Genomic DNA, 10,469 nt, shown 5'->3' on the forward strand with positions numbered 1-10,469 from the left:
CCCCATCGACGTTGTAAAGCTCGTTTTGGACATGACAACTTGTACTTCTCATTGTTGCAACAGGTCCACCTGTATTGGATCTGTTTTTTGCCAGCCTGGTGGGAGGATGATTCCCCTGACCCCCAGTTCTTCCTGAGCCATTCTGGAAGGAAGTGTCTATGGCCTCTTGAGGTGGGGGGGAGGGTGTCTTTCAGGACAGACAGAAAGCAACTCTGGGTGTTTCCTAAAGCTGAGGTTTTTTGGTTTGTTTTTGTTATCGTTCTAGTCCAGAGACTTGAACTTACGGCCTGGGATCTGTCCCTCAGTTTCTTTTGCTCAAGGTTAGCACTCTGCCACTTGAGCCACAGCTCCAATTTTTGCTTTTTTTTTTTGTAATTTAGTGAAAAATTAAAGCCTCACAGACTTTTCTGCCCTGGCTGGTTTTGAACAATGATCCTTGGATCTCAGCCTCCTGAGTAGCTAGGAGCTACCAACGCCTGGCACAAAGCTGAGTTTTGGTGTGGAAACTCACGTGTCTCTTCATTGCGGCCAGTGTTGACTCTCCCTTTGTAGGATGAAGCCTTGCCCCTTCAGAGGCGGAGTTTGAACTCTGGTGTCTCTCAGTGCTTTGGGTTCTGATTTCCACTTAAGGTTTTGTAGATTCTTTTGTTTCATGGATAGGATAATGGGTTTCCTTGTGGGCAAAAATACAAAGATAAAAAGATGTGTTTTGGGCTTTTTGTTGTTCATTCACAAAGGGTTAGAGAGTTGCTTATTAAGTTATCTAATTCTCTAGTGCTAGGGGAAACATTTAAAAAATAATTAGGATATGAAGTATATCAGTGCATTTGCATGGTTTCTGAAGTTCATTTTTTACTGCCAGCCTATTTAGTGTCTTAGTCTGTTTTCTGTTGTTATAACCATATACCTGAGACTGGCTAATTTATAAGATTAAAAAGTGAATTTCTCATGACTCTGGAGACTGGAAAGTCCATGGTTGGGGCTGCTTCTAGTCTAGAGGAGGCCTCCTTTGTAATGGGAGCTTTCTGCAGAGACCAGGCATCACGTGGCTCAGAGAGACGGCCAAACTGGCTTTTATAGCAGACCCTTCTTGGGGTAACCACTCCCTCAATAAGCCATTAATCCATCAATTAATGCATTCATGAGGGCAGAGCCCATGACCTCTGAACACTATCAACAGATGAACTTGGGGATTAAATTTCCAGCATACGAATTCTGGGGGACCAATGTTCAAATCATAGCACCGAGTGTCTTTATTATCATGTGATATAATAGCTTAGATGTCTAGAACATGTTGATATGAATTTTATTGGTCATGAATTGGGAAGCACTTACATTGCCCCAGAAGCATTTTTAGGAAGAGCTACTGTGATCTACTGAAAAGCCAGATTCCAGCCTCTCTCTTCCTTTTTTTTTTTTTTTTTTTTTGTCGGTCGTGGGGGCTGAACTCTGGGTCTGGGCCCTGTCCCTTAGCTCTTAGCTCAAGGCTAGCACTCTACCACTTGAGCCAAAGCACCACTTCCGGCTTTTTCTGCATATGTGGTGCTAAGGAATCGAACGAACCCAGGGCCTCATGCATGCAAGGCAAGCACTCTACCACTGAGCCACCTTCCCAGCCCCCTCTCTCTTCCTTTTATGATGCAGGAAATCCGGGATCCCCTTATGCAGTGGCTGGGGGCACATGTGGATCCGAAAGGAGTAATCAAGTCCAGCAAGCTCTCCCTTAAGTTTGTGTCCTCTTGTGCATCAGAAGTAGAAGTCACTCCATCTTCCATACCTGTGATTACTGACACAGAAGACTTCTCTTCCGAACACTTTAACTTAGACATCTATCGACAAAATCTGCAGACCAAGCAACTTGGAAAAGTAATTCTGTTTGCTGAAGTGACCCCCACCACCATGAATCTTCTGGATGGGTGAGTCCTGCTTGGCCACTTCACTGCCTGCTTGTGTTGATTGTGTTCTGTGACCAGTGGCTGGAGAGGAAGATGGAGTCCTGTGTAGTGGTGTAATGTGTCTTAGTAGACTATTAGCTAGGTGTACATAACCCATGCTGGGAAGAGGAGGAGTTAAGGAAGCTCTTTAGTCAGAAGCCATTATGAATGGGAGGTATTTGTGGCTTCCACACACATGCACTTGCACATGCACCTGCACTCTAGTAGTAGTGCCAAGGCACTGTCCCTTAACTTCTCTGCTCAAGGCTGGCACACTACCACTTGAGTCATGCCTCACTTCTTGGTGTTTGGTGGTTAATTGGAGATAAGAGTCTCTTAGATTTGTCTGCCTGGGCCAGCTTTGAACCGTAGTCCTCAGACCTCAGCCTCCTGAGTAGTTAGGTTTACAGGCATGAGTCACTGGCGCCTGGCTGGCTTGCTTCTTTTAATCAGGTCTTCCTGAATGTCCTTAGAAAAAAAACCCCACAACACTAGGAAAAACTTGTTTAACAGGTGGCATTGTCACTCAGGTTCCTTCATGTTGTTACAATCAGTGTTAAATATTTAATAGAGGGCGTTTTGTGTGGGCATTAGAAGACCAAATTTAAGTGACATGTAAGCTGGGTTACATTGAAATAACTTGAAGCTGTGAATAACTTGAAGTTTTGGAAACTTTTCTGGCACGTTTCTGTCCAGTACATTTTTCAAGCACTCTGTAATCTCATTTGAGTGTTTGAAATTTACTTTTATTGCAAGTTTTCCTCTTTATCCATTCTGTTTGGTGGGCTTTGATTAAAGGTTAAAGCATGAAAGGCCAGATAAAAGGAATTTTTCTAATTGTTTCTAACTTGTCAGTATTAATTAATCCTGTTCTCATTAAAAAAGTTGGCTTATAGAGGGAAGAAATGAGAGAAGCATCTTGCTCAGTGTGAGAAGAGTTGAAGGACTTGGAGAGCCCTGATACAGCCAGGGCACAGTTTCTGGGTGTTACCCTGGGCACGGCATGACTAGACAGGATGGAATAATTTTTGCCTTATTTATCAGTCATTTCTGGAATGTAGTAATGTGTTGATATAAAATGATGAGGTCATGAGCGTCTTCTCGATTCTCACACTCAGAGTCAGTGGAACAGCAGTTTTAAGTGTGAGGAGAGTACATAGGAGAAGAGCAGAAGCCAGCCACCATGTTAAGGAGCAGGTCCGCTCACTGTGTTAATTCATGTTGTCAAAGGCACCTACTCATTTAGATTTCTGTAATGCTCCCCTCTGACTTCTCCCACCCAGAGGGATAAATTCATTCTCTCAGCTGGTATTACTGTGGTACTGTGGATAATTACATTTGCTAAATATAAAAGGTCTTGTACAGTTTTAACAAAGGATTTTAAGAGGTGAAGTTCAGCTAGCAAAAACGTGCACGCTTGCCCGCTGTTTTCATTGTTTTGATGAGTAACAGTGAAGATTGTTTGGGATGCTGAATAGTCTTGAACTGTTGGTTGGCAGTATGCCACTGGGTCCGGTCACTGTGGGCATGCCTGGCCAAAGGAGCGGCCAGTGTGCCCAGAAGGCAGCTATCGAGTCACAGTGCCAACAAAACAAACAACAAAAACATGTGAATGCTGTGCTTTCATACTCTTGAATAGTTTAACTGAATGAAGCCAGGTAGCTGGGCTTACCATTAGAGATGTAACATTTTTAGGATTGCGGGAGTTTTTCTTTTTACAAATGAGAAGAGAATGTATTTTCGCTTCTCCAAGGGAGTTCAGGAGTCTTTCTTTCTCTGCTTTTCTGGCTTTTGAAGAGCACTGAAGACACTGAAGTGGCTTTGATAATTAAATTTTTTTTGTCAGTTATGGGCCTTGAGCTCAGGACCTGGGTGCTGTCCCTGAGCTTTTTCATTCAATGCTAGTATTCTACCACTTTCAGCCATAGCACCACTTCTGGATAATTGGAGATAAGAGTCTGATGGACTTTCCTGCCCAGGTTGGCTTCAAATCGTGATTCTCAGATCTCACCCTCCTGAGTAGCTGGGATTATAAGCAGGAGCCACAGGCACCAGCTGATGATTAATTATTAGTCCCTTGGCTTACTCCTAGCAAGCATTTGACTGAGTACTTGGTGGCTGCACACGTCCTTCACCCACTTCTCATGTGTCTTCCTCCCAGCCCTCCGAGGCCAAGTTAATCACCGTAGCTTATGGAGTCAGTAAACCTTGTCAGTAACCCCCTAGTTCCTGGGGGCGGGGGTTAAAGTGGCTTAGGAGGCCTTTGAACAGGTTCCCTGTGTGTCTAAAAGACCCCAGATTATCCACAGAGGGTCCATGAGATAATGAAATACATAGATAGTTATGTGCTGAGAATGCATCCCAAGTGATTTCTTCCACTGAAACTATATTTGACGTTCCAGGAGCAGCCTTAGGGGACAGAGTGCTTACGGTGTGTCGCTGATGTATATTGGAAACGCTGGCTCCCAGACTCGTTTAGGTGTGCTTTCCATGCATGGATGAATCTCCTATGTGATCTTGTAGTGCTTTCCAGGCACCCTTTACTGAGCTAATACTGCTGTCCCAACATCACATGGATTTCCTACAGGGGAAATGGGTCCTAGGTCTGAGTTACAATGTATGGTCCCTCTTACCATATGTAGCACCTTGATGGGCCAAGAAGACAGGGCAGGAAGAATTTCAGAATGGTAGAGTAAAATGACCCCATGCTTCTGTATGTATTGCTACTGTGGGAATCTCTTACCTCTTTCCTGATGGGCTGGAGTAGAGCAAACTTTAAATGATATTTATTATAGAATTCTTAAAATGTTTCCCCCCCCCTATGTTTGAGCTCCCCTACCTTGGTCTGTGCATTGTTTTAAGCCTGGGAGTTTTTTTTTTTTTTGGTTCGGCCGTGAGGCCTGAACTCTGGGCCTGGGCGCTGTCCCTCACTCTTCAGCTCAAGGCTCAAGGCTAGCGCTCTACCATTTGAGAGCCACAGCGCCACTTCAGGCTTTTTTCTTTTTGCTTATGTGGTGCTGAGGAATCGAACCCAGGGCCTCATGCATGCAAGGCAAGCGCTCTACCACTGAGCCACCTTCCCAGCCAAGCCTGGGAGTTCTATTCCCAGGAAAGAATGATAAGGTCATAGTGAGGACCAGTGGTGCTGTGCGCTGGCTCCAGAATCCCCATGTGTGTCCTCTTCCTCCTGTATAAACCCTCAGCAGTAACCTCAACATCCCCATCATGTGCTTCCATTCAGTCAGAGTCAAGATGTGGAGAGGCCTGGCCTCCTCTCTTAAGACTGAATATGGCTCAGTGTCATGGGTCAATCAATAGTTATATGGTAGCGTTCATGATGGAGCACTTGTTCAACATGTACAAGATCCTGGTGTCTGTCCCCAGTACTGCAAAAATAAAACAACAAACTGAATGCCCAGATGAGCTCTGCCTTGAATGAACCCATGTACTGTGTAGGCAAACTAAAATAGTATTGATCTGCTACCTCCTGTTGCCTGGTGTCCATAGGCTGTGGCCTTGCTCCCAGGAGGCTTTTCCCAGTGTCCCATCCTGGAGAGTGGGGGTCTGGTATTGTTTTGAGGACTGAACAGTCATGGTTTTTAATTGGCCGGCCTTAGGGTTTCTGTGGCAATATGCCTGTCAAACTTTACTGGGCTTCTTCTCAGTCACTTCTGATTGGCTTCATGTGAGTGACCATTGATGATCATTTAGACAGATTTCTATCCTGAAAACTGGTCTTTTAAAGCTTCTCTCCCTATTCAGTGGTAGCTCCTTGGAGCCAAATGAAATGCTGGGTTTGGGTGAAAGACCAGGCTGAACCACATCTCTAGCCCAGGCTCCTGGGTTCTTTATGATGATATCTCCTCTCCCTGCCCCCCAGTAGGATGGCAGGACTCCAATCTAGACTGCCTTTTGCCAACTGAGAATTCCTTTCTTACCAAATAAGTGTTCTTTATCACTTTTCTGAGACTGCAAACCTCTTAGATTGAGTTTTACAGTGTCAAGGAAGACTGATAAACACTAATGTTTTGCTGTTTTTAGAGTGATTTCTTGCATTAATACAGCTTCTAATAAATCCCTCGTCTTGCCTGCCAGCCCCTGGATGGTGAGGGCCTGATGAGGTGCTCTGCTACTACGTCACAGCAGGGACTGGTGAGGAACTTGTGAGGTTCTTTTCCTTTCCAGCCCTTCCACAGCAGGCTCTATCCTTTAGGTCTTGTTTCTGGTAGTGTACACAAGTTTTAAGACTTAGCAGGACCTATTCAGGTTCTGTTTGTAGGATTAAGTATTAGGATTCCATTCAGCTGGATGAGACAGATACCCCAAAATAAAAGTGGCTTAAATATGGGACTGTGTGTTGGCTCACAGTGCCAATGACCCTGTTAAACCACAATGTACGTTTAGCACATGGCCCACTGAGCAGGGAGACAGAGTGACAAGGGCAGTGCCCCGCCTGTTACAGACTTTTCCCAGAAGGCACACATGGCTCTTACCTTAGGTTCCTGTCCCATGACCATGACCTGATCACCTGACCTGTTCTGTTGCTACAAAGGTTAAGAAACATATTTGAATCACAGATGAATCCAACTCAAGACCAACTTTTTGTTGCTAAGGAAACACTGGGGGATGTGCTTTCACTTTTCGGACTGCCAAGAAAAGGAAGCTAGTGTCCACATAGTCAGCTCCTCTGCCTGAGAGGTTCACAAGGGAAGGTGAAGATGATTAATTATTCAACGTACAACCTTAGTTCTGATGGACTGCTGATGTCAGGTTGCTAGAAGCGTCTTCTGATACTGTGACTCAGAGGATTTGGAAATCTCTCCACTGACCAATACTCTGGTACTTTGGCAAAGCTTCTATTTGCATTTGACTATGGAGGTCTACTGCAGTAGATGCTGAAAGCTTTCACTTGCCCTCTGGGTAGGACAACAGCTCCTTTCCAGGCCACAGCCATAGCCATTGTTGCCTCTGTCCCCACTCGGTGACTTTGGGAGCTATGGTAATGATTCAGGAGAGGGAGCAACCAAGGGACATTTGCAAGCTGCTTGTTAGTGACTAAGTCAAGACCATCGAAGGGCCTAGCGCTGCCCCCCTCCAAAGGTGAAAAACCCACGCCAGGGAACAATGCTCCCCTAGTAATCTGACTTGACTGTACTACTTAGTTCCTTGGGCTAGATACGATAATTTCATCCCTTTTCCCCAACTCCATTCATTTTCTCTGGTGTATCTTCTTGGCCATGAAATGCTTCCTCCACTCCCTTGTAAGGGTAACATCTTCTGGATGTGCTCTGTGGGTTGCCGGCATCATTGGCTCGGGAGGTCTTTATTTTTCTTTCTGTGGTACTTCCTGGTAGGTTTCCTCGTGTCCAGTTAGCTCAGCTGGTTAGACAGTGTCTCCAGGGCAAGGCTTCTGTGCTGTGTGTCTGCACCAGTGAACTTGCCTGTGTTCAAGGTCACGTCCTACAGCTGCAGTCCCAGGAGCCCTCTGCAAATGAGTGGTGGTGGTGGTGTCCAGGCTGGGGTGAGGATGGGCCACTGCAAACCCTCTCCATGCATCTGCAGGCGCCCTTCTAGCCTGTGTGTGTAGAGTTCTGGCACATTCTGTTTTCTCTTGTGATGGTGATGATGGACCCTCTGCTGTAAGAACAGCATGGGGCCAGGCCATGGGGCATAAGAGAGCGGGAACTGAGTCATTATTCTTGGAACTGTCTTTTATTGGCGTGACAGTATCTTTCTTGATTGATTGCCAAGTCTCTGTCAGCTGTTGCGATGACTTATACGTGAAGCTAGTGTTTCGAGAGTCAGATGGACATCAACTAATTTCCTTTGCGTACTCCTGTAGGTTAAATAGGCTGGCCAACATTTGGTTTTCTTTTTTTTTTTTTGGTCCAGTTGTGGGGCCTGAACTCTGGGCCTGGGCGCTGTCCCTCAGCTCTTCAGCTCAAGGCTAGCGCTCTACCACTTGAGCCGCAGCGCCACTTCAGGCTTTTTTCTTTTTGCTTATGTGGTGCTGAGGAATCGAACCCAGGGCCTCAGGCATGCAAGGCAAGCGCTCTACCACTGAGCCACCTTCCCAGCCCTGGTTTTGGTTTTCTTAAATAAAGTTTTGTGTTGTTGTTATTGTTGTTCATGGGGCTTGAAAGTTGGGCCTGGGCACTGTTCCTGAGTTCATTTTGCTCAAGGTGAGTGCTCTACAACTATGAGCCACAGCACCACTTCCTTTTTTTTTTTTTTAAATCATTATCTAATTCTTTGATTTTCTTTTTGCTGTTATTGTTGTTGGTTGTGTTGCTTGAACTCTGCCTGGGCACTGTCCCTGAGCTTTTCTGCTGAAGGCTCACACTCAACCACTGTGAGCCACAACTTCCAGTTTTCTGGTGGTTAATTAGCGGTAAGCATCTCACAGACTTTCCTTCTTGGGCTTTGACCCACAATTCTTAGATCTCAGCCTCCTGAGTAGCCAGGATTACAGATGAGAGCCACCAGCACCTGGCATCCAGTTCCTTGATTTTTCAGGCATAGGTTTGCTTGTGGCACTTTGGGGAGCAGCCAGATGCACGTCAGGTACTGGAGAGACACGGTGGGCCAGGTCCCATCTTTGTCTTCGAAACACTTTCTGCATATCCGGATCGCAAAGTAGTTGTTAGGTTGTGTAGTACATTTGTGGTTTGCAAGTGGGTGTAACAGATAATGCCATGCAAGGAGCGGGGCAGCTTTTCTATGGCTGTTGTAGGTTGAGTGCTGTTTCTGGTATCTGAGTGGGAAGGCTTAGAGTCTAGCAGGAAAAATGTTGGCATCAAGGCTTTTACCACACTGGTCCCATGACCTTGACAGAACCCGTCCTGGGCCTTGCTGTCCCCAGCCATGAGGTCAGGAGCACTGAACATGACGTGCTCCCCGGCTCCTTCACTGTGACCCAGAGATGCCCCATCAGTCAGCCCCACCCTTGCAGCGTGACCTGCAGCCTTCAAGGGCTGGGGGAGTTTTGTGGATCCGCCTCCTATGAGTGGGGAGAATACTGTTCAGGAGACAGTGAAACTCAACAAACAGCAGGAAAGGAAAGGAAATGATCTCATAAGACAGCCTTTACAAGTGACGTCTGGGGAGAATTGCCTTGTGAAGAATGGGCACCGTCATTGAGGCATGAATACTTTGATTCCAAAGTTTGGGGTGACCCCTATGCCTGCCTGTCTCACCAGCTCCCCACCTCTCTGCCCTTTTCTTCTGACTGATCTGCTCTGTGAGCTCACTCCATTTCACCCTCTCCTCCCCTGGAGTCCAAGCTGAGAGGACCGAAGTTGGGCTGGAACTAATTTAATGGCTGAGTGACCTCCCAGTAGAGAAACAGCCGGATCCTAATAGGGGTCTTTGTCTACATTTCCACCCTGGCTGGTAGTATGCCAGTCAAGAGTCAGGCTTGAGACACAGGTGGAAGCGATTAGAGCTGTCATAAAGTTTGAAAAATTGATTCTGGAGGCCAAGTGAATAGATTGGACTTGACAATGTTGTCCTAAAGATTCTAAGGGAAAATTCTGTAGTTTAATTTGAAATCCCTTGATTATTCATTAGCTTTCCAGATGGCTTTTGTTGATGTTTTACATATTAATGCCCGTATTGTACTCTTAATGTGCACACAGGTAATGAGCAGAGAATAAATAGGTTGGTAAGTGTCCCAAATTAATGGGGTATTAGCGTAATTGTGAAATAAAGGATTTTTAAGAAGTTGATTGCTTTGGAATAATTAATGTGAGTTTTTTTTTAATGGGACAATTTAGTACTTTAAAAGTGAAAATGATTGGAGGGTTTTCTCCTATTTCCATGTTTACTTCTAAATTACAGTTTGGCATATACTTCCAGCCCTTGACGTTGGCAGTGGTCATGACTGAAGTTATTCTGGCATGTTCTCTGTTAATTTTATTTGGTTGTTCCAATTCAACACCTGAATAAGTTAACCTGTCACATGCCAGGCTCCTGAAGTTGAATTTTTTCCTGGTCTATTATGTTTTAGAAGTACCATCACATTAGCTTTTAGTGTTGTAAGATATTTTTATATTTCATAAATTATTTTTAAAGGTAGAATAAATTTCTTGTTATTCTTACCATTTCATAGTTTTAGTATGTTCTGTTCATTATCAGCACTGAACCCTCTGGGTTGTTTCAAAATGGTGACATCTTAGTTTACCCTCTACTCTATAGCATCTTTGACTTGGCTGGTAGCAGAGGTCTGTCCCTAGAGCTCTGAGACCAGGGTCTTGGTGAGGATCCTCTTTGGGTTACAGATAGTTGTGTTCCAGTGGCTTAGACGGTGGAAAGTGGGTGAGCTTTTTGGCAACCCTTTTATTTAATTTTTTAAAGATTAATTTATTATTATTATTATAGCGGTGATATACATAAGTTGGTAATGAGTATATTTCCTTTCATACAGTGTCTTCTGTTGCCCCTTTCTTTTTTTTTTTTTTTTTGGGTCCGGTCGTGGGGCCTGAACTCTGGGCCTGGGCGCTGTCCCTCAGCTCTTCAGCTCAAGGCTAGCGCTCT

The 10,469-nt window shown here is 45.1% G+C and overlaps 1 protein-coding gene across 1 annotated transcript in view; it reads left to right on the plus strand.

The window, feature by feature from the left end:
* The window catches only part of Hlcs (holocarboxylase synthetase (biotin-(proprionyl-CoA-carboxylase (ATP-hydrolysing)) ligase)), a 161,501-nt gene that overhangs the window by 52,286 nt on the left and 98,746 nt on the right, over positions 1-10,469 (plus strand). The window contains exon 6 of the mRNA XM_013027420.1: positions 1,645-1,916. Within this exon, the coding sequence (XP_012882874.1) occupies positions 1,645-1,916 (272 nt within the window). The remainder of the gene's footprint in view (positions 1-1,644; positions 1,917-10,469) is intronic.

Source organism: Dipodomys ordii, unplaced genomic scaffold (assembly GCF_000151885.1).
Source record: "Dipodomys ordii isolate 6190 unplaced genomic scaffold, Dord_2.0 Scaffold104, whole genome shotgun sequence".
In the NCBI taxonomy this organism is placed as follows: Eukaryota; Metazoa; Chordata; class Mammalia; order Rodentia; family Heteromyidae; genus Dipodomys; species Dipodomys ordii.